The sequence below is a fragment of the Cololabis saira genome, chromosome 7 (genome assembly GCF_033807715.1).
Source record: "Cololabis saira isolate AMF1-May2022 chromosome 7, fColSai1.1, whole genome shotgun sequence".
In the NCBI taxonomy this organism is placed as follows: domain Eukaryota; kingdom Metazoa; phylum Chordata; class Actinopteri; order Beloniformes; family Belonidae; genus Cololabis; species Cololabis saira.
Genome location: NC_084593.1, coordinates 19,417,488 through 19,443,099, shown reverse-complemented (window position 1 = coordinate 19,443,099; position 25,612 = coordinate 19,417,488). Strand labels below are relative to the sequence as shown.

Genomic DNA, 25,612 nt, shown 5'->3' with positions numbered 1-25,612 from the left:
GTGGGTCTCATGGATCAGGCTATGCCTGGAAGTGGCTTTACAGTAAATACATTTAAAGGCCAAGTCCTAACATGCCCACACCAATGTATCCTGAGAGGATTTACATTTTTTCTTATGATTTTAAATGCTCACAACACTGCCTCTTACCAGTGACACTGTGCCACGCTGGTTCTGTGTGAGCCCCTAGGCCTAACTGCACCGTGGGAGCAGTGGCATTGCAGTGATGGAGATAGCTGTAGACGGAGGGATGCATTTCACTGAGCCCATCTGGGCTGTTTCAGAGTGTTCCTCAAAGAGAGGCGGCCATGCAGTCGAGTAGAGCTGGTGATGGATGGATGTGGGGGAGGGGGTGGGGGGTAGGGATGAGAGTGCAGATTTTAGGGGGGAGAGGGGAGGAGCTCTTTTCCGGCAGAGTTGAATCTCAGGCTTGGCTGTGACACACTGCTCTGGCTGTTTTCATCCCAAGTGCTTGGCTCTGGCACCTACACAGCTTCAACTCACCAATGCCTCCGACACCATGATCCTGCTCCCACCCCCCTCCACCCCAAGCCCTTTTCTTTTCCTCCTCTCTGACATTTTGTTCTTTCTTCTTCCTCTTCATCTTGACTCTCATTCATTGCCTCCTTCCTTTGACTCTGTTTTCGTCTGCTTTACCTTCAGTCTTCCTTTCTCCATCCCATCCGATCCTTTTCTTTGGGCTTCCGGTAGTACAGCGAGGTGTGGGATCGGACTAATGCCTCCAGGTTTCCATAGTGATACTTTGTATCCTGATGTCATTAGTATTGATGGTGCGCTGCTAGGCCAAGCTGTCCTGGCCCTGTTTACTGTTTCCCCCCAAACTTAAGCCATTCACTGTTAGATAAGTGTATCCGTCTGCAGATTTGTTCAGCTTAATTCGATTTGTCTGGTTGTTGTTTTTACACCGGATCAAAAAGAAAAATTATTGCAAAATTGTTTGTGATGGTTTAATGAAAGAGCTTTAGGTATAAAACAGCTTCCTCAGGTTCCATGATATGCATTTGCACCAGGAAATGCTGGTTTTGCAAGGAAACATTATGTCTCCTTGCTCAGTGGATGATTAGTGAAGCATGTCTGCGGATCACAACTCCCACCCTGACTCTCTATCTCCCTCCTCCTTCTTCAGACTCATCTATCTGATGAGATGTGCACCCTCTTAGTGCCACCCCTCTTGGAAATGTTTACCTTCACGCATGTGGGCTCAAGTGCGTGACTTCATACGCTTTTATAAATGCTCAGATCACAAGGCTGCTCCCTCCACATCTCCACCTCTGGCCGGTTGTTCAGCTCAGAGTCCTGCAGCCCCTCTGATGCCGGGGGAATTAGTTCTGCATTATTTCTGAGACCAGCGATGGACAAAATATAGATTCCACATTGATGCTGCCACAACACATGCAGGCCGAGAGCAGCTTTAGTGCTGTCCAGGACACATGACCAGATCTGTCTTTTGGAATTTTTCATTTATAATTTACAAGTTAAATATTGTCTTGGGATGTAGCCAAAAAAACACTGCATGGGTGTCCCAGGAAAAGATATCAGTCTAAAATCTCACTCTACTTACTTGCATTAATGGCGCCGCCACACAAGTCCAAGTGAGTTATGGCAAGGGCGTGTTGCTGATAATCGCCTTGGTCCTGTTTATGTTTGGTCCTGATCACATGGTGTCCATTTATTCAAAAAAGTAAAAAATAATCTGTCTGACTGATTTATCTGACCACAATACATGTTTACAATGTGTGGTGGTCCATGGAGATACCCAGAGATGTTGATGTTGCCACTAGACAAGGTTAACATATGCAATATTGTATTCCTTGACAAAAGTTTCTCACAGTAATCTCACTGTGCCTGTATGAATTTATCAGTTATTGATAAAGTGCAGTGCAGCGGACAAGAGATCGCAGGTGTCCAATTTTGGGGTGTGGGTCTGTATATATGGTAAAGATAAATAGTAAATGTCTTATGTTTTCATAAAATCAATATGTACAGTGGAGAAATCACTTTAGAAACACATAATATGTATAGAAGTTCACCTCTAACAAAAACCTTAAAAACTGGGGCAAAAGCATCATAAATTAATGTGATAACAAGAATAAGAAGGGAGTAGACGGGTCGAACGTCTGTTTACCCTCAAAACTCTGAACTCATGGTTAACATCAAGAATATCATACATTCTTTTCTTACCTACTCCATGTAAGACTCTCCCTATTAGAAAGTGATTTAGACGTTTCTCAGATGGTTCCTATCAAGTGTTGATTATCAGAATCAGAATCAGAATCAGAAAAAGGTTTATTGCCTAGTTTGTTAACACACACACTAGGAATGGGCGATATTTTACCGTTCACGATATACCGTCAAAAAAATTGCTCATGATAAGAATTTGTCATGTCGCGGTAAAAACGATAAATTCCCGTTGATGATGTTTTTGTGTAAAAATGATTTTTGGAAGGAAGGAAGAAAGTAAGGAAGGAAGGAAGGAAGGAAGGAAGGAAGAAAACAAGGAAAGAAGGAAGGAAAGAAGGAAGGAAGGGAGAAAAGAGGAAGGGAAGAAGGAAGGAAAGAGCAGGAGGAAAGGAGGAAGGAAGGGAAAAAAGAAGGAAGGAAGGAAGGAAGGAAGGAAGGAAGGAAGGAAGGAAGGAAGGAAGGAAGGAAGGAAGGAAGGAAGGAAGGAAGGAAGGAAGGAAGGAAGGAAGGAAGGAAGGAAGAAAACAAGGAAAGAAGGAAGGAAGGGAGAAAAGAGGAAGGGAAGAAGGAAGGAAAGAGCAGGAGGAAAGGAGGAAGGAAGGGAAAAAAGAAGGAAGGAAGGAAGGAAGGAAGGAAGGAAGGAAGGAAGGAAGGAAGGAAGGAAGGAAGGAAGGAAGAAAACAAGGAAAGAAGGAAGGAAGGGAGAAAAGAGGAAGGGAAGAAGGAAGGAAAGAGCAGGAGGAAAGGAGGAAGGAAGGGAAAAAAGAAGGAAGGAAGGAAGGAAGGAAGGAAGGAAGGAAGGAAGGAAGGAAGGAAGGAAGGAAGGAAGGAAGGAAGGAAGGAAGGAAGAAAACAAGGAAAGAAGGAAGGAAGGGAGAAAAGAGGAAGGGAAGAAGGAAGGAAAGAGCAGGAGGAAAGGAGGAAGGAAGGGAAAAAAGAAGGAAGGAAGGAAGGAAGGAAGGAAGGAAGGAAGGAAGGAAGGAAGGAAGGAAGGAAGGAAGGAAGGAAGGAAGGAAGGAAGGAAGGAAGGAAGGAAGGGAGAAAAGAGGAAGGGAAGAAGGAAGGAAAGAGCAGGAGGAAAGGAGGAAGGAAGGGAAAAAAGAAGGAAGGAAGGAAGGAAGGAAGGAAGGAAGGAAGGAAGGAAGGAAGGAAGGAAGGAAGGAAGGAAGGAAGGAAAGAAAGAAAGAAAGAAAGAAAGAAAGAAAGAAAGAAAGAAAGAAAGAAAGAAAGAAAGAAAGAAAGAAAGAAAGAAAGAAAGAAAGAAAGAAAGAAAGATAAATTCCCGTTGATGAGGTTTTTGTGTAACAAACATGGCGGATCTGAGAGCGAGATAGATTCATAGTTAAAAAGGTCGAGTTGAATTGGTATTTTTTTTATCGTCATTTTATACCGCCCATCCCTAACACACACAAGGAATTTGTTGTGGTGATTGGTGCAATACAATACAAATATAAAAGCAAATATATAAGAGAGAAAATGTATAAGCAAAAATGTACAATATGAGGTTTTTAAAGTGCCGGATATGAGTCTGTGCAAAAGTGACTTAGGATGTGTGTTAATGTAACGCATAAGGTCAGGATTGGAATCTTTACGTTAATGTAACGTAGAGTGGGATGGGGGGGCAGTCCGTGGTAGACGGGGGAGAGGGGGGACCGGGGCCTTGTTGACGAGGCCAGCTGCTGTTGGGAAAAAACAGTTTTTGTGGCGTGAGGTTTTGGTCCTGATGAACCGCAGCCTCCTGCCAGAGGGAAGAGTCTTGAACAGTTTGTGTCCGGGGTGGGAGGGATCTGCTGCAATCTTTCCTGCACGCTTCAGGGTCCTGGAGGCTGGAGGTCCTGGAGAGATGGAAGATTGCAGCCAATCACCTTCTCTGCAGGGCGGCTTATTGTGTTTTCTGCAAAAGGTATATTGTTTACAGGATTATGTCTATTTTTGTTGTTACCCACATGTTACCAGATCCAGTATAAGACTTACCGCCCTCCCGTTGACTAATTTCCAGGGTCTAGTCAAAGAAAGCAGGGATTTACCTTTTAAATCTAATGTTAATGTAACCCAACAGGATCAGAGAACAACCACATAGAGCTGTTAGTTTGTGTGCATTTGTGCAACTTAACTATTAAACCTGTTGATAATATTGACAAGTTTTAACTGTGCAGTATTTCTTTTTCGCCAGATGGTGGTGCTCTTAGATCATCAACGCTCAAGCTTTTTATTCACCACCTTATTTTAGGGCCCATTCAGATAGACAGACAAACAAACAGACGGATGGATGGATGGATGGATAGATGGATGGATGGATGGATGGATGGATGGATAGATAGATAGATATTTTCCATTTCCTTATCCATCTCTATCTTGTACTTTTTACTTTTTTACCCCCTTCCCTGCATGTGTGTGTTAAGTGTACTGCTGCATTGAGGGAGTAATAAAGGATTATCTTATCTTATCTTATAGATAGATAGATAGATAGATAGATAGATAGATAGATAGATAGATAGATAGATAGATAGATAGATAGATAGATAGATAGATAGATAGATAGATAGATAGATGGATATATATTTTCCATTTCCTTATCCATGTGTCATGTCTGTTAAGGAGAGGAAAGTGTTTTTGTCGGACAGCCAGGACCATAAACAGACAGATGGATGGATCGCTGTTGCCAGCAAGTCTTCTCTCGCCCGACTACAACTGAAATGGCCAATCCCCGAGGCTACTTTGAAACAGAGACCCCCCTCATACCGGATCAATAAATCGGGCAATAAAAATTAAGCCCTGTCTAAATGAGAAACTGGCCTTTTGAGTTTATTGACATGATTCTGTTAAAGCAGCAAGTGGGAAGAATTTATCATGACAGCGATCCCACCTTAAACACCTATTTTTGTGTGTGCGCGTTTTGCCTGTCCGTAGTTTATAGGAAAGTGTGGACAGACAGCTTGCCACCCTGTGGGCACCACAACTACAGCCTACCCGTGATCCATGCTGGCAGCTGCTCTGCCAAATGGGATTTTCCTGGAGATTACAGCCTCTAAGTGTGACACGCTTGCATGTGTTGTGTCTTTGTTGTTGATAGAGTCCGGGCGTGGACTATTGTAATAGAGCGGTGCATGTGTGTGTGTCTGTGTTTGTCTTGGGGGGGCTCTTGAGCGGAGGTGCACAGAGGACATGCTCCGGCGTCTCCTAGGGATGGTTGAAACACGGCTGAATGGCTGCAGGGCAACCTCTCTGGCAAGCTGTGGTGAAAAAAGGGGAGGGAACATGTTCAGATGAGGGGGGTCAGGCTTTTTCCATAGCGCTGCTATTCTTGTTAGTGACATTTGGTCTTGTTACATAGATACAGGCTTTTTTAATGGTTGGCCACATATGGCAGGTGGATTTAACTGTGGAGTGTTAACTATGTAATGCTAGAAAGACATACAGTACACTGGAGTATTGCATTGCCCCCGGTTGAAGTTCAAAGAGCTGAAAAATGTGTTGAATTATGTAGTGAATCCATGTAGACAAATGACACATTTTCTTCTTGTAGCTGTGGGGTTGAAGGGTAGCACTTCTTAATTTTGGGATACATTTTGCACTAAAAGAAACCAAAGAAACCATGAAAACAGATCAAGCATCAAGCATTTTATTCAGTTCAATTCAATTAGATTTTTCTAAAGTGACTCATTGTGCAAGGCCATGCTGTAGGCGGGAATGATCTTCTTCTTCTTTCAGTGTGTATTGGAGCAAACCTGAGGAAGTCTCTGACTGAAGACACTCGGTTGTTTCATGACTGCGTTGTGTAAAAAATGTGCTGTGTTGTCCATTGTGTTTTGCAGCTTTCAGGGGCTCCAGTTACCCACAGCACAGAGCCTATGTATTACTTTTAGTTTCCTAAAGTCTCTGATTCTCATGCTACGGCCCCCTCTGATGATGACTGATAGTATTTTACTTTCAAATTAATTTAGGTTAGATTAAATTTCTTTATATGGATTATTTTTTTTGGGTGGTAGGGAGCATTGAATATACCAGCTACGATGTTGAGAATACCTACAAATCCTAATTTTTCCACATCAGGTCGCAAACTGTTAGTGCAGTCAATGGAAACTATGTTGTGTACGTTTTTTATTGTGTCCCATCCCCGACCATCTTCACCTCCTCTCCCAAGGTTTAAATAGTGGTCCGCTTTTTCCTGGTCCTCCTATAAACCACAATAATTCTCCTTGTCTTGTTGACATTCAAGGTGAGATTGGTGAGATGTTCATGGGGAGATCTGACAAGCCAGTCCATAACGAACACACTCCACAACAGCAGAGTCATGGGATTTGTTTTGTAGATGACAGGATTCTGAGTTGTACTGAAAACATGAAGTGTAAACAGTAAAGAGGAATAGTGAGAGTACGGTCTGCTGTGATACTCCTAAAATGCTAACCCCTTGATGAAGCGCTCAACTTTCCTGTTTGCCAACTGTAGTTTCAGTCATGTCAGTATGTACAAAAAAACTAATCTACATGTAATGTTTTACTCTCTCATGTTTCCATATGAAACATTGTTTGAATTGTTTTGTTTACCTCAATGTCTGCTCTGTGCAGAGCTGTCCACGGTCCTGATCATAAGCTGCATACGATCCCTGGTTATGCATGGGGAGGTGGCTTTGTAGTCACTCACTAACCTGCTTAACCTACTTTCTACTGGCCAGTCTTTCATGTGTCCACAGAGAGGAGAGTGATGTAGGATAAATATAGCATACTTAACACAAAGTGTCAGTGCAAGCTTTCCAAGCAACAGCTTTGCTCTGCAACTGGACTTCTTCCTTAAATGCACCAGTAATCATTGCAATAATCATGTTCAGCTTTCCTCTGAACATGAGCTCTCCATGTTCATCCCATTAACCCAATTGGTGGAAAATATGTTGGGACTTGTTTGAACCTTTATTGAGATGAATATGACTAAAATAATGACATTTTAAGATCTTAATTGTCCAATTACATGGACAGCTGTTCCGCTGCATTGCAATGCCAATTCAATTGCAGTTTCCTAGCAACCACAGAGGTACAATGCAACGATTTTCTGTTAAGTGGCATCATTTCCTCGCAGCAAGACAAGGCTGTGTATTCACAAAACACATTGTAATCTGCAGCGTGTGTATGCTTTCTCACCTTAAGGCCAATTTTGCTTTATTGTTTGCAAGATTGTAATGCAAGCAAAAACAATTACAATTTTACAGCTATCTATTTGTTGTCTTAACGTATCCTCTCATGCACATGTGAACCATATGGTTCATCTAAAACCCTGAGTTGTATACATGAAATAGATGTGCTGTTGCAAACAGAATTGTTCCATTTGATTAATTTTCATCTAAACTGCTCTGTCCATAGTTAATCATTGTACACACATTATTTTCAATTAATTTATTATCAGGGGAGGCAGAGAGAGAGAATGGGGGGGTTGGGGGAGGGGAGAAAAAAATCAGGGGAAAAAAGAAAATCCAGTCCTGCTGGTCCAAAGTCTCAGAGCAATGAAGCATTAGTCTCATCCTGATGTAATTGGAATGACACCAAGAGTAAAGCCTGCTGATTTAGGGACAGCCTCAAGGCTTGATTTAATGCCCTCTACCAAAACTATGCATCCATCTTTTTATCTTTCTTTCCCTGCCCATACCAGGTCCTCCATTCTTTCATTTGGATCCCTCCCCCACCCATCCTTATGCTTCATCCATTCAACTACTGCTATGTATCTCCATCTGTACTCTATTATTGGAACAGAAGCAGCCTTTTATAATATTTAAACCAGAAAGTCATTCACTTCTCGTTGCGCATGTATTTTCCATTCCATTTTACTTGTGGCATTTACACTTAAATAGCTGTGTTTCCATTGCACTGGGGTTATGTTTTAAGACTGAATAAAGGGGAGACGGAGAACAAGATTGCAGGCCTGTGTGGGGCTTCTTCTGGTTTTGCTGCTACTCAGTTGTCTGACAGATGGACTGCCAGGGCAATCCTATTACCCCCATGTGTTTAGCTCTTCTTAATGCAAGGGTGGGTTGCCTTGCTAATGAAAGGCAATGGAGGTTTGGAGGGAGAATCTCATGCTACTCAGTGATCATCATCCTGATTTGTTTGATAACACGGAAAAGAACTAAAAGCAGCCAACAGGAATGAAAATTATGACCATGACGATGTTGCAGCTCAGCTGGTGTGCTCTGATATGGCATGGCTCACCAAAGGATGTCATATCAAATCAGCTCAAGAATTAAATAGGCTTTACTATATTTCAAATAGAGGATTCACCTTTATACACAATTGTGTTTTTGTACCCTACATTTGAATGTCGGATATATTTTGCAAACATTTGCCCCATCAATTGTATTACTGTATCATGGTCTGGGTAACTATGGGTTGGGGTAGAGTAACCGCTGTGATTTTTAGTACTTTTTGTCAAATTCAGAGAATATCTCTCCTCACTATCCACTTGCTGCCAATCTTGTGAGTACAATACTCTTAAAAAAAAACAACAAAAAAACAAACATACACATTCCCGGTCCCATAAACTGTGAACACACAGCGAAGAAGAAGGAAGCCGATACTCCAGACTGTGAGAAACATAGCCTGCACCTGATTATTATTACCTCCCCAAATGAGGTAGTGTCTCGTTGGCGTTGGTTTGTTTGTCTGTTTGCAAAATAACTCAAAGGTTTATGAACGGGTTTTGATGAAATTTTCAGAATAGGTTAGCAATGAAGCAGGGTCCAACTGATTAGATTTTGGTGGTGATCTGGATCCAGCTATGAGCGGAGCTGTAGGTGGGCCTGTGCACATCCAGCCCCCCCCATAGCTCCGCCCCTGGTTTATATATCAACAGATGTGACGTCATCCAGAAATTGCTAACTCTGTTCAATCTTTAAGCTCCCTTCTGAACCTTTTTTCGTCATTGAAAAAAAATACTCCTCAAAACATACTGAATGTAACTAAAATGGAGTTGGGGTTCTTGACAGTCTTATGCTGTGTAGATTTGTCCACCATCATCATTTTGCCACATTATTTTACGTATCATAGCTATTCATGTAATATGTCCGTCTCCATTAGACTCTTGTGGGTATAAAGTAGATCAATAAACAATGTGCCTGTTGTGCTTTTAGTTACACCATCATGGAAAAGTGTGTCAATGATTTTGGCAATAACACAACTTTCAGTGTCATAGCTAAGTTTTGACTTCTTCTTTGAACCATCTGAACACATATCTGACGGGATTAATTAAACATTTTCCACACCAAACATTGTGACATATCATCCCAGAAAGGGCACAAATGAATGGATGATGGCTGCATTGCATTCGAGGGAGAGCTATGCTTTTCTGCATGCCAGGGCATTGTGAGGTTATAACCATTTTGACTGCGACTCACTACATCTGTGCTTCTCATGTGGGGACATGTCTCGTGAATCATGAGGACACATCTTTAATCCTTACAAAGTGGGGCAGCTTAGTGAACCAGTGAAACACACAAGTTAAGTGACTCAGCAGCTTCAGAATAGTTTTCCATGAAAGCTGTCACAGATGTTTGTATTTCCTCAAAATTGTGATTGCTTAACACCAAAAAGGTCTACATTTTCCAAAGTGTTTAATGTTTTGCCAAATTAATATGACAAAATGATGAACAAAATGTACTTTCACTAAAATGTTGGCACATTTTAGCAAAGAATCTTTTAGCAATGTGAATGACATAGTTTACAATCAAACAATGATCAAAGTAACCATTTTTTGTTCATTTATAGCTCTCTAGTTTTAATATTTGGTACCTTTACAGGAGCACTGTCCCAGCATCTTACAAAAGGCCAAATAATTGTTCAGCCTGACAAACGTTGATGATAAAGAAGACGCACTTCTAGAAAACAAGATAACTATGCTACAACTCAGCTGGCATTAGCTCAGTGTTTTCAAGTGTCCTTGATTGGTTGAATTCTTGCTGGGACACAGACTGCCTGAAGACCATGACCTTATAAGGAAGTTGAACTTTCTTATGTAAGACAGAGCCTGCAGTCTTGCAAAGTTCTTGGAACTTAGAGACTGGGAGACTTAGAAAATCCTGTAAACAACTCTGCTATAACTTATTTACGCCTCATTGTTTTTTTTTAGTCTTTAGTTAAATTTAAGATGATAATTCACTGTTCTAACACTGCCAAGTCAGAAAAAAGCATAATATGGACCTATAACCGCTAGTCAAATATGAATCTTTGTACAATGATGTTTTTTTTTTAATTGTTTTTAGCTCCATTATTTATACTTATTGAACTCTAAATAGGATTAACATTAGGTTTTAAATAGATTTTTGATTTATTCACCCCAACCTTGCATCTATAGATTAACTGAATAAAAAAGTCAATATCTTGACCTATTTAATCCCAACAATATCCTGTGATCAATACACTTTGGAAGCAGCCTTCATATGTGAGATGTTGCAGGGAAAAAGCTGTCTTGCACAGCTGCTGCGTGGTCAAACACCCATGCTCCAAGTGCATCTTGTACATGTTGCTTGTTATGCAGGTAGTGTATTTGCTGCCTCTATAGCCCTATAACAGCATCCGCAGGTCAAGCAATTACCACCCATCAAGGAAAGCAATTGGGCATGACTAAAATATCATCGCCACGTGATTACGTCCCTATGTTTGCTGCCGCTACAGCCTAATTTAACCCGCTTTGTCCAATACGATCGAGGAGAATTGAGGACACGCTCGCCAATTCCGCCCCCCCCCTTTCCCTGTAAACATTTCCTACAAGACTGACGCCCATCTATTTGGGCTGTGCTGTAGACGCGCTGTCACTGGTTACTCATCCAGGTCAGTGTGACATTGGGTGTATAATGAGCAACATAAGTAAGAACAAGTAGATGAAGGTTGACTATAGGTCAGCATTCAATAAATGAAGGAGTGAGGGCTTTAACCAGGTAGCACTGATCCAGCATCAGCAAGGAGTGTTTTCCGGTATTATACAAATATCTCTGTCTTTAAATGCCACACTTGCTTTTCATCCCCACCTCCTAATTTACCCCTCATCACCCATCAAAATCGGACAAAATCAAACCTTTCATCCATGTGGCATTATTCACATAAACCCTTTGTTTCACTTTCAATTTCAGTCGCTCTGCTCAGCTGTAACTTAGCCAACGTCTTTGTGTTTCCTTTCTATTCCCCTAAATCCTGTTTAAATGGTGATAGAGATGGGGAACCGTGCTGACCACTCAGTTAGATCTAAGAGGGTCAAGCATGGCAGCATCTCCCTGCAAATTTCATTAGAGGAGCAGAGGAGTGTAAATACAGAGACAAGAGAATCACGGATCCTTGCTGATGCTCCCAACCTTCATTATCCTGCTGCATGGATAATGCCCCCGTAATGTATTCCGATGGAGGTTGCAGGGTGATGGGGTGTAAAATAGCATGTGTAGGAAGGTCCTGTGTTTTCCTATGAGCAGGCTACCTCCCTCACAGCTAGACCCCCATTAGTCGAGGAGCAGAGGATTGCATGTGCAAATGGGTCCCACGGATTAGACGCTAATGCATTTATGAGAGGGGGGCTCCGCAATCCCTTTATTGCTGCTGGTGCTATGTGTGTTGAGGCTCATGCAGGGAAGATACCCGTCCCTTTGTGGACACAGAGAGATATAGCGTAACGTGAGTAGATGAAGGCAGAGATGCACTGTACACTGATGCAGCACACACACATACACACACTCATCAAAGATTAAGTATTGACCAAGGAGGCTCCTTGTGTGTCGAGTTATTAAAACTCAGCATGGAAATGAGATCTTTCCAGAAAGAGGGACAGACAAAGGCCTTAGTAATCTAATTAATCAGTGTCTGGATTTTTACATTCTCTTATTTATAGCTCTCCGTCCACCTGAAGTCTCCTACTCCTTCCTCTCTCAAGAAATCTTTCCTTTGTTCCCATCTCTTGCCCTGAATTTTCTGAAATTGAACTGGATGCCCCCTGGCTGCATCTGCTATGTCATACACTTTTTTATAAACTATCTTATAAAGCTTCTGTTGTCTTGTCCTGGCAAGAAGGGCTTGTGTTAGGGATGGGTTCGGATGCAGAGAGAGAGAGAGAGAGAGAGAGAGAGAGAGAGACAGAGAGAAAGACAGAGAGAGAAAGCGAGAGAAGCGCACAGAAAATAGCTCCCCTGCTCAATCAACTGCTGTGACAATGAACAGATTCCTCTGCAGGAGCAGCTGCATGCAGGGATGGTGCTGAAAGCTTGACCTGCCACCAGTTCATAACGCTGGCTTTGCTTCCATAAAACCACTGGGTGGTCGCAAAGTGCGATGCCTGTCCGTGGCAGTGGCTGGACTGAGTCACATTCTCTGCTTGTGGGTTTTTTAGGGCCCGAGCACTGACAGTGCGAAGGCCCTATTGTATCTGTAGGAATTTTTTTTTCCTCGTTTTTTTTTTTTATTTTAATTTTTCTGACAAAATGAGGGCCTTTTTGCCCCCCTAAAAGTGCCCCAAAAGTCACCAATTTTTGCATGCAAGCCAGGCCTGGCGAAAAATGTGATATTTCATGGTTTGCGTTAATGGGCGTGGCCTAATGGCTCAACAGCGCCCCCTAGAAAACTTTGTGCCTCAAGACCCACAATACGGTTTGACGTACATGCACGAAAATCGGTAGACACCTGTATCATGTCGCAACTTAAAGAAAAGTCTCATGGCCAAAACCGAACAGGACGTCGGCCATTTTGAAATAATCATGTAATTTTGGCGCAATTTATGTCCTTTTTTCGGCCGTCAAAGGAGCATGAGGCTGTTTTTAAGAAATGAGACTCATTAGCGCCACCCTTCGCCACGACGGCCGTCGGGGATACTGCAACCAACAGTGAAGCCGGAACGGGAGAACGGGGAGAACACACATGCAGCGTCATGTGAAGCGACATCCGCAGGACAGCGCGGGAAATTCCGGCCCGGAATTGCAGCACATTTTGCAGCACACAGCCTGTTCAAGGCAATGGAGAGATACACTAGAGGAAACATTCTTTTTGGTTTGGAACGCTTCATCTGACATTATTACTAGAAAACTTAAAACGTATATGATTTTTTTTCATAAATCCTGCCTCAATCCTGCCTCATGCTCCTTTAATGCAGCCCGAACCGTAACATGCACCCAGGAGTGTTATACATCAAAATGTGCGTCTCCATCCTGCGACGATGCACATTACTTTTCTCAGTCAAAAACGTTACCGTGGCGACGCTAGACGCCAAAAAGCACGCCCCCCCTTCATCTGATTGGTCCATATTTGATAGTTCCTACTTTCTTACATAACTTTTGAATGGTTTGACATAAAGAGTCATCGGTGGTGTCATCAGACATGGTTTTGAGTCCTTAACCTTCATTGGTGTAAATTGGCTCCGCCCCTTCTTCTGATTGGTCGATATTTCATAGTTCCTATTTTCTGCCCTAACTTTTGAAGGGTTTGACATATGGTGTCATTTCTGATAATGCTTATGATGATAAATTGGGTTTTATGTGAACAGCAAAGGCACTTGAGTGCCATGAGTGCGAGGGCCCGTTCATCGCTGCTTGCAGCTTTCATTTTTTTTTTTTTTTTTAAAGAGCCAGGGCAGCAGGGAGGGGCCCTGATGTGCTGAAGCGCATCAGCAGCAGCAGCAGCAGCAGCAGCAGCAGCAGCAGCAGCAGCAGCAGCAGCAGCAGCAGCAGCAGCAGCAGCAACATCACTGGTCCAGCCACAGCTCTGCGCTAAAGGGCACTGTGAGTCAGCTGAGCTGCCGGGGTCCCTGATCGCCAATGAATGACCGCACGGGGGAGAGGGAAGAGAGAGGGAAGAGAGAGGGAAGAGAGAGGAGGAAGCCCTGCGTGATCTAGGGACAGAGAGGGTGCAACTCTGGAGAGTGTGACATGGAAATGCTGAGGTATCGGAGCCAGCTTGTTGACGCATAATCCCGCCCGCCCCGCTGGAACTGGGAGGGGGGGAAATCCAGCCTCCTAAACTCAAATCCTCCACAAGAGATTTACGGGAGCCGCCGGTGCGGGTGAAACCTGCAAGAAGACACAACATTTGTGTCCAATTTTTAACCATCTGTGCTGCTTATTATTCCGCTGGAATAATAATACAAAAAAAAAACATTTTTTTTATGATAATCGATTTACTTGAAGCGGGGGACCTAATGCGCTAAAAGAATTAGGGATAGGAGCCACTGCTGGAGTCGTCGAGGACTGTGTTGCCGGGGAGGCTGCGGTGTGAGCAGGACTTTCACGCACATCATCATCATCACCATCATCATTGTGGTTATTTGATCTTAATTGCGTGTATTCGGCCGGAGATCTGGAGCCATGACTGGCCCCCCGCTGGCCGCACAGCCCGCCTGCTGACGGGGCCGGCCAGGATGGGAGCAGCTCTGCCGCTTTCAGCATCCCGAACCAGCCGATTCATCAATGGAGGAGGAGAGTGACACTCGGAAAATTAACAACAGCTTCCTTCGCGACCACAACTATGCAACCGAAGGTATTTTTTTTTTAAGCAATACGTTTATAAACTGTTTGGCTGGCTCAGCAATTACCTACAGGCTCCAGCCTGAGGGGGGAGGCTGTAATCAGTTTAAATAAGTCCCTTTAACTGTCAAGTGAATCACAACAAGTGTCTGTTACTATAAATAAGGAGGCTGATCAAAATAACTGTCCTCATGGGTTTTTAAATGATGCTATACTTGGTCACCTCAGACTCCGTAAGCTGCTGTGGGAATATTAAGGGAACATCCCGGTTATTCCAGGATCCAGGGTGCATTTGGTGTCAAAAATGGGACACATTTGGCTTCCCTGCATATCTGCTGTTTTAGACTGATCAAGAGGAATCAGAGCATCTTTTTTTTAATTTATTTATTTATGAAGGACAACAGCTGCTTCTGTAATCTCTTTAAAATGATGAAAAAGTCGTCATTCACTTGTTGAAAAGAGGAGACGGGAAAAGGGAGGGTGGTCTAATTCAGGCACAAAGAAATATGGATCTCTCTTTCTAACACACACACATACACACACACCCACACATGCATTTTTACTGAACATGCTCAGAACTGCACAGAACTGGGCTCCCTGCACGTGATTCTTACGCACTCACCACACACCAGCCTTTTCATTATCAACCATTTCACTGTTTCATTTTTATACAACCCCTTTTTGTTTGATCGCCAACCAGGTCCTCCTGTCACGGATTCAGAAGGGATTGTTGTTAAGTGATGGTCATATACTTCACTACCAACTAATTATGCAGATTCCTCGTGGACATTAACAGCCATATGGATATCAATGATGAAACAACAGCATTGTGCAGTGAAAGCTATTTGAAGCAGTTAAACGCTATTCCATGATGCCATCCTGTAATCTGGAAAAGCAGTGTATCCCTTTAAATATCAACATTTACATATCAATACACACATGCACAGCATTTTCTCTACAGATTATCACAACCCCCACACCCATGCTCTAACTCCTTGGTACTTATTCTGTGCTCTACAAATATTACTGCAGACCCGCCTGCTCGACACATTTGAAGGTGTTAATTGTTCATCTTAATCTTTTATTCGCTGCCTTCTTGCTTGCATAAAAGAGACTCCACAGCAGAGGAAAAAGTCTTTCATTCTTTTGCACGAGACCCATTTTTACCTCACACCTACTGTAAGGCTCAGAAATAACCAAACTGGAAGCCTATTTTAGTTTGAAATATGACTGAGCTCCACATAAAGGAGCAATCGAATAAGATATTCATGCAGATGACCTACAGAGCAGAATGGTGGAGTAGAATAAAGGTTTATGGAGGGTATTTGTGGCTGCAGGGTGGGTCAGAGACAAAGTCAAGGCTCAGAAGGCAGAAAGTCTCATTTGTTCATGTGTAATAATGCTGCTGTGTTTCATTTAAATTCCGGAGTGAACCATCACTTGCCCAGCTCCAGCATTTATTAGATGATTCCCTGTCACTGCTAAACACACATTCATGAGTTCACAGCGAGAAGCAGCAAAGTGGGGGTGGGAGTGATGGATATCTTTGTTTGATGTGTGAGCTGAGATTAGAAAAAAGAAACGGGAGGGGAATCATCTTCTTCTGTCGCCCCCTCTTCCTACAGTATGTCTCCCTGTTTTGGCGTCTCATTCATTTATTAGATCAGGATAAAGTGGATGAGCGTTGAACAGATTGTAAAATATGTCTCCTTAAAGCAAAGGACCGTCTAGATCGAGGTCCATCTGTGCTGCCCATACATCTACGTTTGCTATTTTTTACTGCTGTAATTTACGACTGATTGTCACGCCTCATATATCATGAATGGACGCACATGTCCATGTGCATGTCCTAAGTGCTGTGAAGTCAGTCTGCATCCAGAAGATCGTACAGACCAGTGTTGGGGTCCATTGCCCTTGCTCATAAATTCACTGAAGTGTTCCGCCTCTAATAAACCTCGTCTGTTCGGACCACACACACACACACACACACGCACGCACACACACACACACACGCACACTCGCACACACACACACACACACACACACATACACACACAGGTCTTTGGTCAGTGACGGTGTGCGGGCTGGGGTTTCCCTCAGGCCGTGCTCACCAACAATAGCAGGACTCTTTAATGATGTCACATTTTAATGATGTCACCAACGCTGACCTTCGTCTTGCACCAATCCCACGCCTCACTGGGCCGGTTGGCGGCTACATTGACTCCGTGTGTACACAGTAATGTGTCCCGGTCATCCGTAGTCAGATATCAAAGTTCAAAAACTTCTTGAAAGAAAAGCTTCCAGAGACATCATCTTTATAAGTAATGATAAACATTTCAGTATCTTCTGATTTGCATACAGCAGCGGCCTGCGGATCGCCCATCGCTGGTGAATGGTGACAGGATGGATGATATATGGGTCATTGAAGCTCTGTATGTTTATGCATATGTATATATATGCTCCTCCAGTCTGAAGGTCATAGCTTATTTTCATAATTTCCACCTTAAATGTTTACAAAATGGTATCAAAGTAGTATCAAATAACTGTAGATTCAGTTTCAAAAATATGGAAAGCCTTCTCACTGTGATTCAGGACCTGACCTAATGTCTGCTTTGGTATTGATTTCTTCTCCTTTATAATTCAGTCCCCGGAACAATGACCTAAAGATCTATTGGTGGGACATGTAATCCCTTCCTCCCGCTCTGTGCCACCCCCTTATTCTCCACTTTCCTTCTCTTTCCCTGTCTGCTTTGCTGTTATACATCTGTCTGATGTGAGTACAAGCCCGCGTGTGATGTGACCTCTCTAGCCACGCTGAATACTGATGCAGTCTCGTCACAGGGAGCTCGCGGCCGTTATTGCTGCCTCTGATGAAAGCGGGGCAGAGCCCGCTTCCCTGTGCCAGTGCAAACGGCCTGGGGCTGCACTTTAGGACCCGTGCATGAAAAGACTTAGCCCACCGTACCCTAAGGTCCCATTCATTATTTACTACGAAACACTCAAATGGCTGAGCCCCGCCTCGTCTCATAGTCCAAGAAAGATAATGCATATGTGTGTATATGGGGGTGCTGTGGGGGTGGCATGGGCTTAATGGCAAGCTGCGAAGTTGGGGCGAGTCACAGTCCTTCTTCAGCAGCTGCTTTCATCCCCTGATTAGCTTCTTATTAAGTCTGGGGAGCCATGAAATTTTAATGAGAATTTATTAAAGAATGCCCATGGTGTTGCTACTGCAGGAAGATTATAGAAATGTCCCATTTTTCGACTGTGCTATGGCTTCCTGCATTGTTAGTGCTAGTCATTACATGTTTGAGTCGTTCGGTCCACAACCAGACAAGTAGTTTTTGACCTTTCTGGCCTCTGCAATCATATGCATTTGTGAGTTTTTACATCTTATTCCCGAGTCCTGCTGAGAAAGAATCAAAATTCAAATTTCTTCTTGTTTCGGCAACAAGGTCACAATAAACACAGGATTTCATCCTGTTCAGCAGACGTCTAATCAGCGATTTATTCCAACCTTGACAACAGCGAGATGAAAGGGATTGCACCAAAGCAATAGACCCAGACAGACATTGTGAGCGTCAGCTTTTGTTTTGGTGGTAGATCCTAATTCCACGGGTCCTCGCCTCCCCCACCCTCCACTTCTGTGTTTTCAATTTCTAACAGAATACCAAATAACAAGCATTTCAAATGACTCCTCTTGGCATGCAGCGCAGCGCATGCAGGACGCGAAGACCGATTTAACTCTTCTCACCACCTCAGCCCTCGTGCCGCCTCGTCTCGTCCCGTGTTTTGTCTGCACTCAGATGTGTGCCACGGCCATGTGTTAATGAAGTGTGAGAAGTGAAGCAGTAACACGTCTCGCCCATTTCGCCCTCAACTCCCCGGAGTGTGGGGATACAGAAAAATCACATGCACACACGCAACGATACACGCGCAAAAGGATACAGACACATACACACGTGCAGTGAAAAGAAAAAAGAAACAACACACCATATGTGCACACACACACGTCCTGTCTCACTCTCATGGGGCTGATCCTGGAGAAACCAGGTTAATTAGCTTGTTCATTCCAGATCTTACAAAGAGTCGTGCTCTTCAGATGAAGGGAGCTGCATTGTGCACTGTTGCTTTGTGTGAAGCTAATAAAGCCCAATAAGCTCTTCATCACATGAGTAGGTACCAGGGCCTGTAGGTAACAAGGTTTATTCAGAATTCTGATTGATCTCCATTGTTGCTGGCTTGAAATTAAGTCATTATCGTCTGCTTTTTTTAGCACAAAATTGGCCTTCATTTCCCGATGAATGGAAAACGTGGGGCTTGCTGGGGTTTGTTAATGTTCCTCATAGAAAAGAGGTGCAGAGGGACATGTTTTGTTGATTATAACTGAAGGAAGAAGAGTGGCAGGTGAAAGAGAGTGCAAGAACAAACTGGAATTATCCACCGCCCTGATCCTTTGACGCAGGCGGCTCAGTACAAGTGCCATAATCCTTTCCTCTCCACGTCTAAGGCCAACAAAGCTTTTGGACGACAGAGAGTTGCTTATGTCCCTCCTGCTACCTGGAATTACAGCACCAACAACTTATGCAACTAACTTTCCATGCAGGTATAGTAATTTGGGTCTGGGTGTTACGCAACTTTCCCAAGCCAACAGATCTATGCCAATTTTATTTTATTTTTTTGAGAGAGGGTGGGGGTTATTTTGTTTTGCTTTTTCAACTAAGGCAGGAGGATGAGTTGTGTGCAGGATATCCAGGACACTCCTATTTAAGTTCTTGCTTTTTTGTATCTTAGTGGGCTTTCCTGTGAGGCTAATATATAAATATATATATATATATTAGGGGTGTAACGGTACACAAAAATCTCGGTTCGGTACGTACCTCGGTTTGGAGGTCACGGTTCGGTTCATTTTCGGTACAGTAAGAAACCAAAATGCAAAATATAAACGTGCTACTTGTTTATTACACACAATATATATATATATATATATATATATATATATATATTTATATATTTATCGATATGTAACTGGCTCCTCGTACATTATCTTCCGCCCAGAATCAATGATTATCCGTTTTCCATCCTACTGCTTTCCAAGTCGATATTGCATGCTGTAGGGGGTTATTTAGGACCAGCCTGGTGAACAAAAACAAAGATGAGCGCTGCCATGCCTGTTTTAATTCAGTCATACATACGCACATTACAGCAGCAGGCCAACAGGCTTGTCGGTGTTATTAGTGATGATGGATGCGCGTTATCTCGGGCATCCCGGTGATGCATCTACAAGCGCTGACCTGTCTTTGTTAGAGCTGGCTGGCCACAGGATTTATGGGCTTCATCTGGCCATGGTCTGCTGATGAAGCCCTGTGTATGTGTGTGTGTGTGTAAGAGAAAGATAGCGTGTAACTACACATTTGATCAACCGAATCTCTGGTGTGCTGTTCACGTCCACCTTGACCCTTCTGAGACACACGTCCATCGTAAACGCACCCCCACACCCCCTGCAGACCTCACCTCATCCACAAAGTCTCCTCAAATCACGGCGTCCCTCAAAATTGTTGTCGCCACTTAAACCAAATTCCATCAGTGGCTGAGGCTGCGACCTGGTTTGAATTTGAATTCATTTGCATGCGGGAAAATTCATTTCGGGAAGCATTTCATAATGTTTCTTTGAGTTTCAGCCTCGTTGGCTATGCCGGGGACGTGAATGAAGGATGTGCTCATGTGTTAACTTGGTAAATTGCATTCATCAATTACTGTTTCTTTTCAGTGACTTAATGTTTTGATGATGAGGGGAGGAGAGAGGGATATGCAGACACAGGACAAAGAGAGCAAGATGAAGGAGAAAAAGGAGAGAAAATTACTTTGATTCAAGAAAAGTGACTGCTAAGCCGATTCCATTCGATTCACACCACTGACTGTGGCCTGGTACTCTTAGGAAAAACACTACTGTGCATATTTTAAAGTGATGGGGAATTGCAGTGAATATCTCTTTGCATGTAGAAGATCTACAACTATAGGAACATTTTTTTTCCCTCTATAATGTGTATGCACTTGCAAGCGTGCATGCCACACCAGAATGGCGTGCCGGAGATATCCCCCGCGGCCGAATGTAGGTCAGACTTTGTCTTGTCTGTACAAAAGGTTATTAGTTTATTTTATCAAATATGATCAGCATCAGCCCCCACCTCATGTCATTATCAGCACAAGCTCACGTGTATTTATATAGACGGAGAGAGTGAGATCTTTATAAGGTGAACTGAGCGCGACGGCAGGGACTCTTATTGTCTGAAGTTGGTGCATTAAAGTGCACTCATTCCCCCAGATGCAGCAAAAGGGGGTTTCACTCTATTGCAGCACTCTGTGTCTGCTGAATTACAGCTAACATCAGCAACTAAGTCTGAGAGCTATTGGCACACACTCTCTCTCTCTCTCACACACACACACACACACACACACACACATAAACTCTGACTGCCGCTAGAGATGGAAACGGTCTCCATAGCAACATTACCCTCTCCTGTTCAGAGCTCTGCCAGAGCTCGGTCTACAGAGGGCGTGGGGGGGGGGGGGGTACAAAACAACAAGCATTTTCTTTTTCTGTCTAATATTATTGTCTCTGTCAAACAGGGCTTGCCTCTACTGTAGTGCACATGTGTGTGTGTGTCTGTGTGTGAGAGAAACAGACACGATGCTTTGCCTTTTCAGCCCAGGGCAGTGTAATAATTACAGTCACCATTAGCCTTTCCTAAATCCAGGCAGATGTATGTGTGTGAGGGCAAGAGGAGAATCTGCCTTAAGGGTAGGTGTCTGTTATTTACTTTGTGGTGAAACTGCAGGCATGCAAACTTGCTCGGAAAGACAGACAGCCGTTAATCACTTCTACCTCAGCGTTGCTATAGTTACAGTTCTGTTGCTTTGCACAGACACGCCAGCTGCAGAAAGTAAACATTTGAGGGGTCTATGCACTTGGTTTGCGATGAAGCAGAGCAGCATGAGGTCTTATTCAGGAGTAGCATGAGATGAATGATAGAGGTAGTGAAGCAATGTTGGAAAAGCAGGGATGCAATTAAATGACACAGGTGGCTTCACTGCAGCCTGAAAGAGAGGATGAATTATCATGCAGTGACTCATCCAGCAGTTTCTCCTAACCCATATTTCACCCAAACTGGGTTTCTGTGCCGAATATTCCCCTGTGGTCGGCCACAAAAAATTCCCTCCCCCGTCCCTTCTCTTGTTTGCCAGAAGTCACTTCACCATGTCTCACGGAAGTCTTCTTCTTTTTGCTTGCCTGACACTTGGACAGGTGTGTCCATGTCCACACTGACATTTTCAAACCCCTCTCCTCCTCTCCCCTCCTCTCTACCCCCTGTTTTGCAGCTGACATTATCTCAACGGTGGAGTTTAACCCATCGGGGGAGCTGTTGGCCACTGGGGATAAAGGAGGCAGAGTGGTTGTCTTCCAGAGGGAGCAGGAGGTAGGAAATGCCAACAACTCAATGCTAATTATGCCTCCCTTCAGCTGAAAGCAACTGACAACCTCAAAGCATTTAAGTTGGATTGTTTATTTTTCAATTAGTTGAAAGGTCTAAAAGAGGTAACTACCGGAAAATTAAGCAGTAAATATTGTAAAAACCTCTAGATGTGGCTGGATACATTTTGTGTAATAGAATTGTCATATAAATATCAAATCTTCAACCTGAAATTTCAGTATAAATGTTTCACGAAGCAGTTTGTCAACGAGTTATGGGATATAACATGTTGTCAATGTAATTTTGGATCTGGTCTTCACCTATTTATGTCTTTTTACCATACAGTTGTCTAGTCTTTTGAAATGTATAATAAATAGGTCGGTGGCTAACCATGTTTCCCTTTCTGTTCATCTTCAGAGTAAAACACAACCCCAGCGTCGGGGGGAGTACAATGTTTACAGCACTTTCCAGAGCCACGAGCCCGAGTTCGACTACCTGAAGAGTTTGGAGATTGAGGAGAAAATCAACAAGATCAAATGGCTGCCTCAACAGAACGCAGCATACTTCCTGCTTTCCACAAACGGTTAGTTATCAGTGTCGTAAGAGTTGTTCAAAGCAGCAGCAAGGCCAAAGGAACTCATCGTTTGATCATGTGAGCATGTTTATATGAGGTTGCTGTATGATCAGCCAATGAAACATGTCAAGTAATAAGATTTTTCTAATTTTTGAAAAGGGTTTGCAGCTGGTTTAAAAGGAGATGTTTTGTATTACAGCAAAATGCATTTTTGACTATCTGCAGTGAATCTCTTGGTCGTGTGCTTGGCTGAGTGGGCGCCACCAGCTGAACAGTTTCAGATTAAGCACTTCACGCGTGGCTGCCACCGCGGGAACGCACACAAATATATCAAAACGCGTGCCACCAGACGCGCGCTTGATCCATAGCTCACACAGACACGAGCACATCAGCGGAGAGACGTCTTGCAGATTGTGGGCTTCATGCATGGCTGCTACAGGAGTGCTGGCGGTGGCTGCAGCAGATGGTGGAGGCGCTGGCCTGGTTGCTCCGACACCAATATTCACAGCGGAAATTAAAAGAGAGAAAAAAAAATAGGCAACAACCTGGCTGCTGCTGCCATTCACTTCGGTAGACCGAGGAGATGAGATGTAACTGGTGTTTATGTGAAGCGAAATTGAAAAGACCCCAGATGGTTTTTTTTCAGGGGGAGCGGAGAAATAAAGTCAACTTGTAGATGGATATCAGTGACATCAGAATGTACACATGAGCCGCCATTCATCATCCTTGCTGGCTGCTGCCCAGCTACATGCCAGATTGGCTGCCCCCACCCCCCACCGCCACCACATCCCCCCACTCATCTCATAGGGAGAACCATCGTTGTGTACCCCACCAAAATGTATCTTTATCTTTTCTGTGTGTTTGTGCTCTTGTGTTGCATCCATCCCAGACAAGACAGTGAAGCTGTGGAAGATAAGCGAAAGGGACAAGCGCCCGGAAGGCTACAACCTGAAGGATGAGGACGGACGGATCCGAGACCCGTCAACCATCACCTGCCTACGGGTAAGAGGTTACACAATTCTAACCACACCTAAGAAAAATGAACACGATTTTTCTTTCTGGTTCTACAACAGTTTGGCTGACAGGAAATTAATAATACATTTATTTAAAGGCGCCTTTCTTGGCACTCAGTGGATGTTATGATATCAGATGGCATGGAAATTAAAGCAAAAGTAAAATGACTTTACAAGATTTACACTCTCATTACCTCTGTCTTTTTCCTTGAATAAATTGTTCATAATGTGACTCAGTTATATCTAGAGTGAAATGAAAACAATGGTACCCATGACATCTGGCATTATTAAGTGTTGAAATGAATTACATTCCAAGATGAACAACAGCACGGGACATATTATTCTTTGTCTTTACCGCTTTAACAAAACCTAAATAAATATGCAGAAATAGTGTTTGAATGACTAAATAAAGAGGCTAAGAAGCTGCCAGGTGCGCCTTATTGAATATACTTGGTCAACTGATCATTAGCAAGTGTACGCACCACTGAAAAAGAAAATTAATCTGTGTTTACACAATGCTAAGGAGGAAAGACATCAATAAAATATCTTAGAAAAGCAGTTTTAGTTTAGTTCTAACAATCTGATAAGTCTGATGAAACCCTTTTCAAATAATTTAGAGTCCATCATTCTGCAGTAAAGTCAGGGGTTTAAATGGGCCAGGGCCATCTGGGGCTGGACCCTGGCACATAAAGCCTATGCTGCATCATGAGACATATCCAAAGCAATAAATGTCTCAAATGGTTTTTCTGTTCTTAATATTAGAAACAATGTTTTCAAGAAATAACACAATAAAACTCATTTATCGTTCTTTCCCTGCGGTGGAATACCAGATACTAAGAACTCTGTCAGCTCTGGTTGGATCTCTGATCAATATTCTAGAGCGTTGCCATGATTTTCATTTTTCTTTCTGAGCACGTCAGAGGCGCCATCAATCAAACTCAGTCAGTTACAGTAGCGACAAGAGGATAAAGGCAATGTCAGTCATATTGTTGAAAAGAGGTGCTCGAAGGAGTAACAGCATTAGATCTGTGTTGAATTTCTTTGAGTAGTTTGTTGAGTTTAACTTTCCACTTTGACACAGCACATATCTCAACTAGTAGGTTAATTGATGAAGATAGTTTCCGATTCAGACTGAATTCCACCGGATTTTAGAGCAATGAGACCTTAGATCAGGTCTTGGTCAAAAACCTTAATACTTGGACTGCTCAAACTTGGATAAAGTTCACTTTTAAATTGTAAAGAATATCAATAACACAGTTTGTGATTTGTGAAACTTGTTCTACTTGTGAAAATGAAAAACGGCGTTTCTTTGCATTTCCACTGGTCCCAGACCAGAATTTCTCAACAGAAAGGCTAAAAGAAGATAAGAGTCAATTTGTTTCAATGTCCCTGTGAAAGTCCACACTTCATCTGGAGTGAAATGCTATAGTTGGACCTAAACAGAGCGTAAAAATATGTCTGCAAACACTTTTGATGTGAAGTAACACTGTAAAGAGAAAAAGGACAAAAAAATCCCTCCAGAATGATGTGAGACTGATGGCATCACAGAGAAAATGATTACTTTAGGTTTTTCGCTTATCCAGGTGGATCTACAAGCTACTGAGTGATGGGATGTACTTACTGTACAGTTACAGTTTAGTTACAGTGTAGTACTGAAATTAACATTGTTTAAATTTAAAACGGTTTAAACAATCCAGTAAAGTCAGCTGTAAACAAATTAGTTTTTAACCTTGATTTAAAGGAACTGAGGGATTCAGGGTTCCTGCAGGTTTCCTGGAAGTTTGTTCCAGATCTGTGGAGCATAGAAGCTGAATGATGCTTCTCCATGTTTGGTTCTGATTCTGGGGAGCAAACCTGAACCATATGACCTGACAGCTCTGGATGG

At 43.0% G+C, this 25,612-nt stretch overlaps 1 protein-coding gene across 2 annotated transcripts in view; it reads left to right on the top strand.

The window, feature by feature from the left end:
- ppp2r2ba (protein phosphatase 2, regulatory subunit B, beta a) overlaps positions 1–25,612 on the top strand; it is a 48,696-nt gene that overhangs the window by 10,308 nt on the left and 12,776 nt on the right. The window contains exons 1-4 of one of the 2 annotated variants that reach the window (XM_061724945.1): positions 13,876–14,684; positions 22,049–22,146; positions 22,558–22,723; positions 23,604–23,716. In XM_061724945.1, the coding sequence (XP_061580929.1) occupies positions 14,615–14,684; positions 22,049–22,146; positions 22,558–22,723; positions 23,604–23,716 (447 nt within the window). In that variant the 5' untranslated portion in view covers positions 13,876–14,614. Of the gene's footprint in view, positions 1–13,875; positions 14,685–22,048; positions 22,147–22,557; positions 22,724–23,603; positions 23,717–25,612 lie in introns of those variants that run through there. The other variant, XM_061724944.1, reaches the window with a different exon arrangement.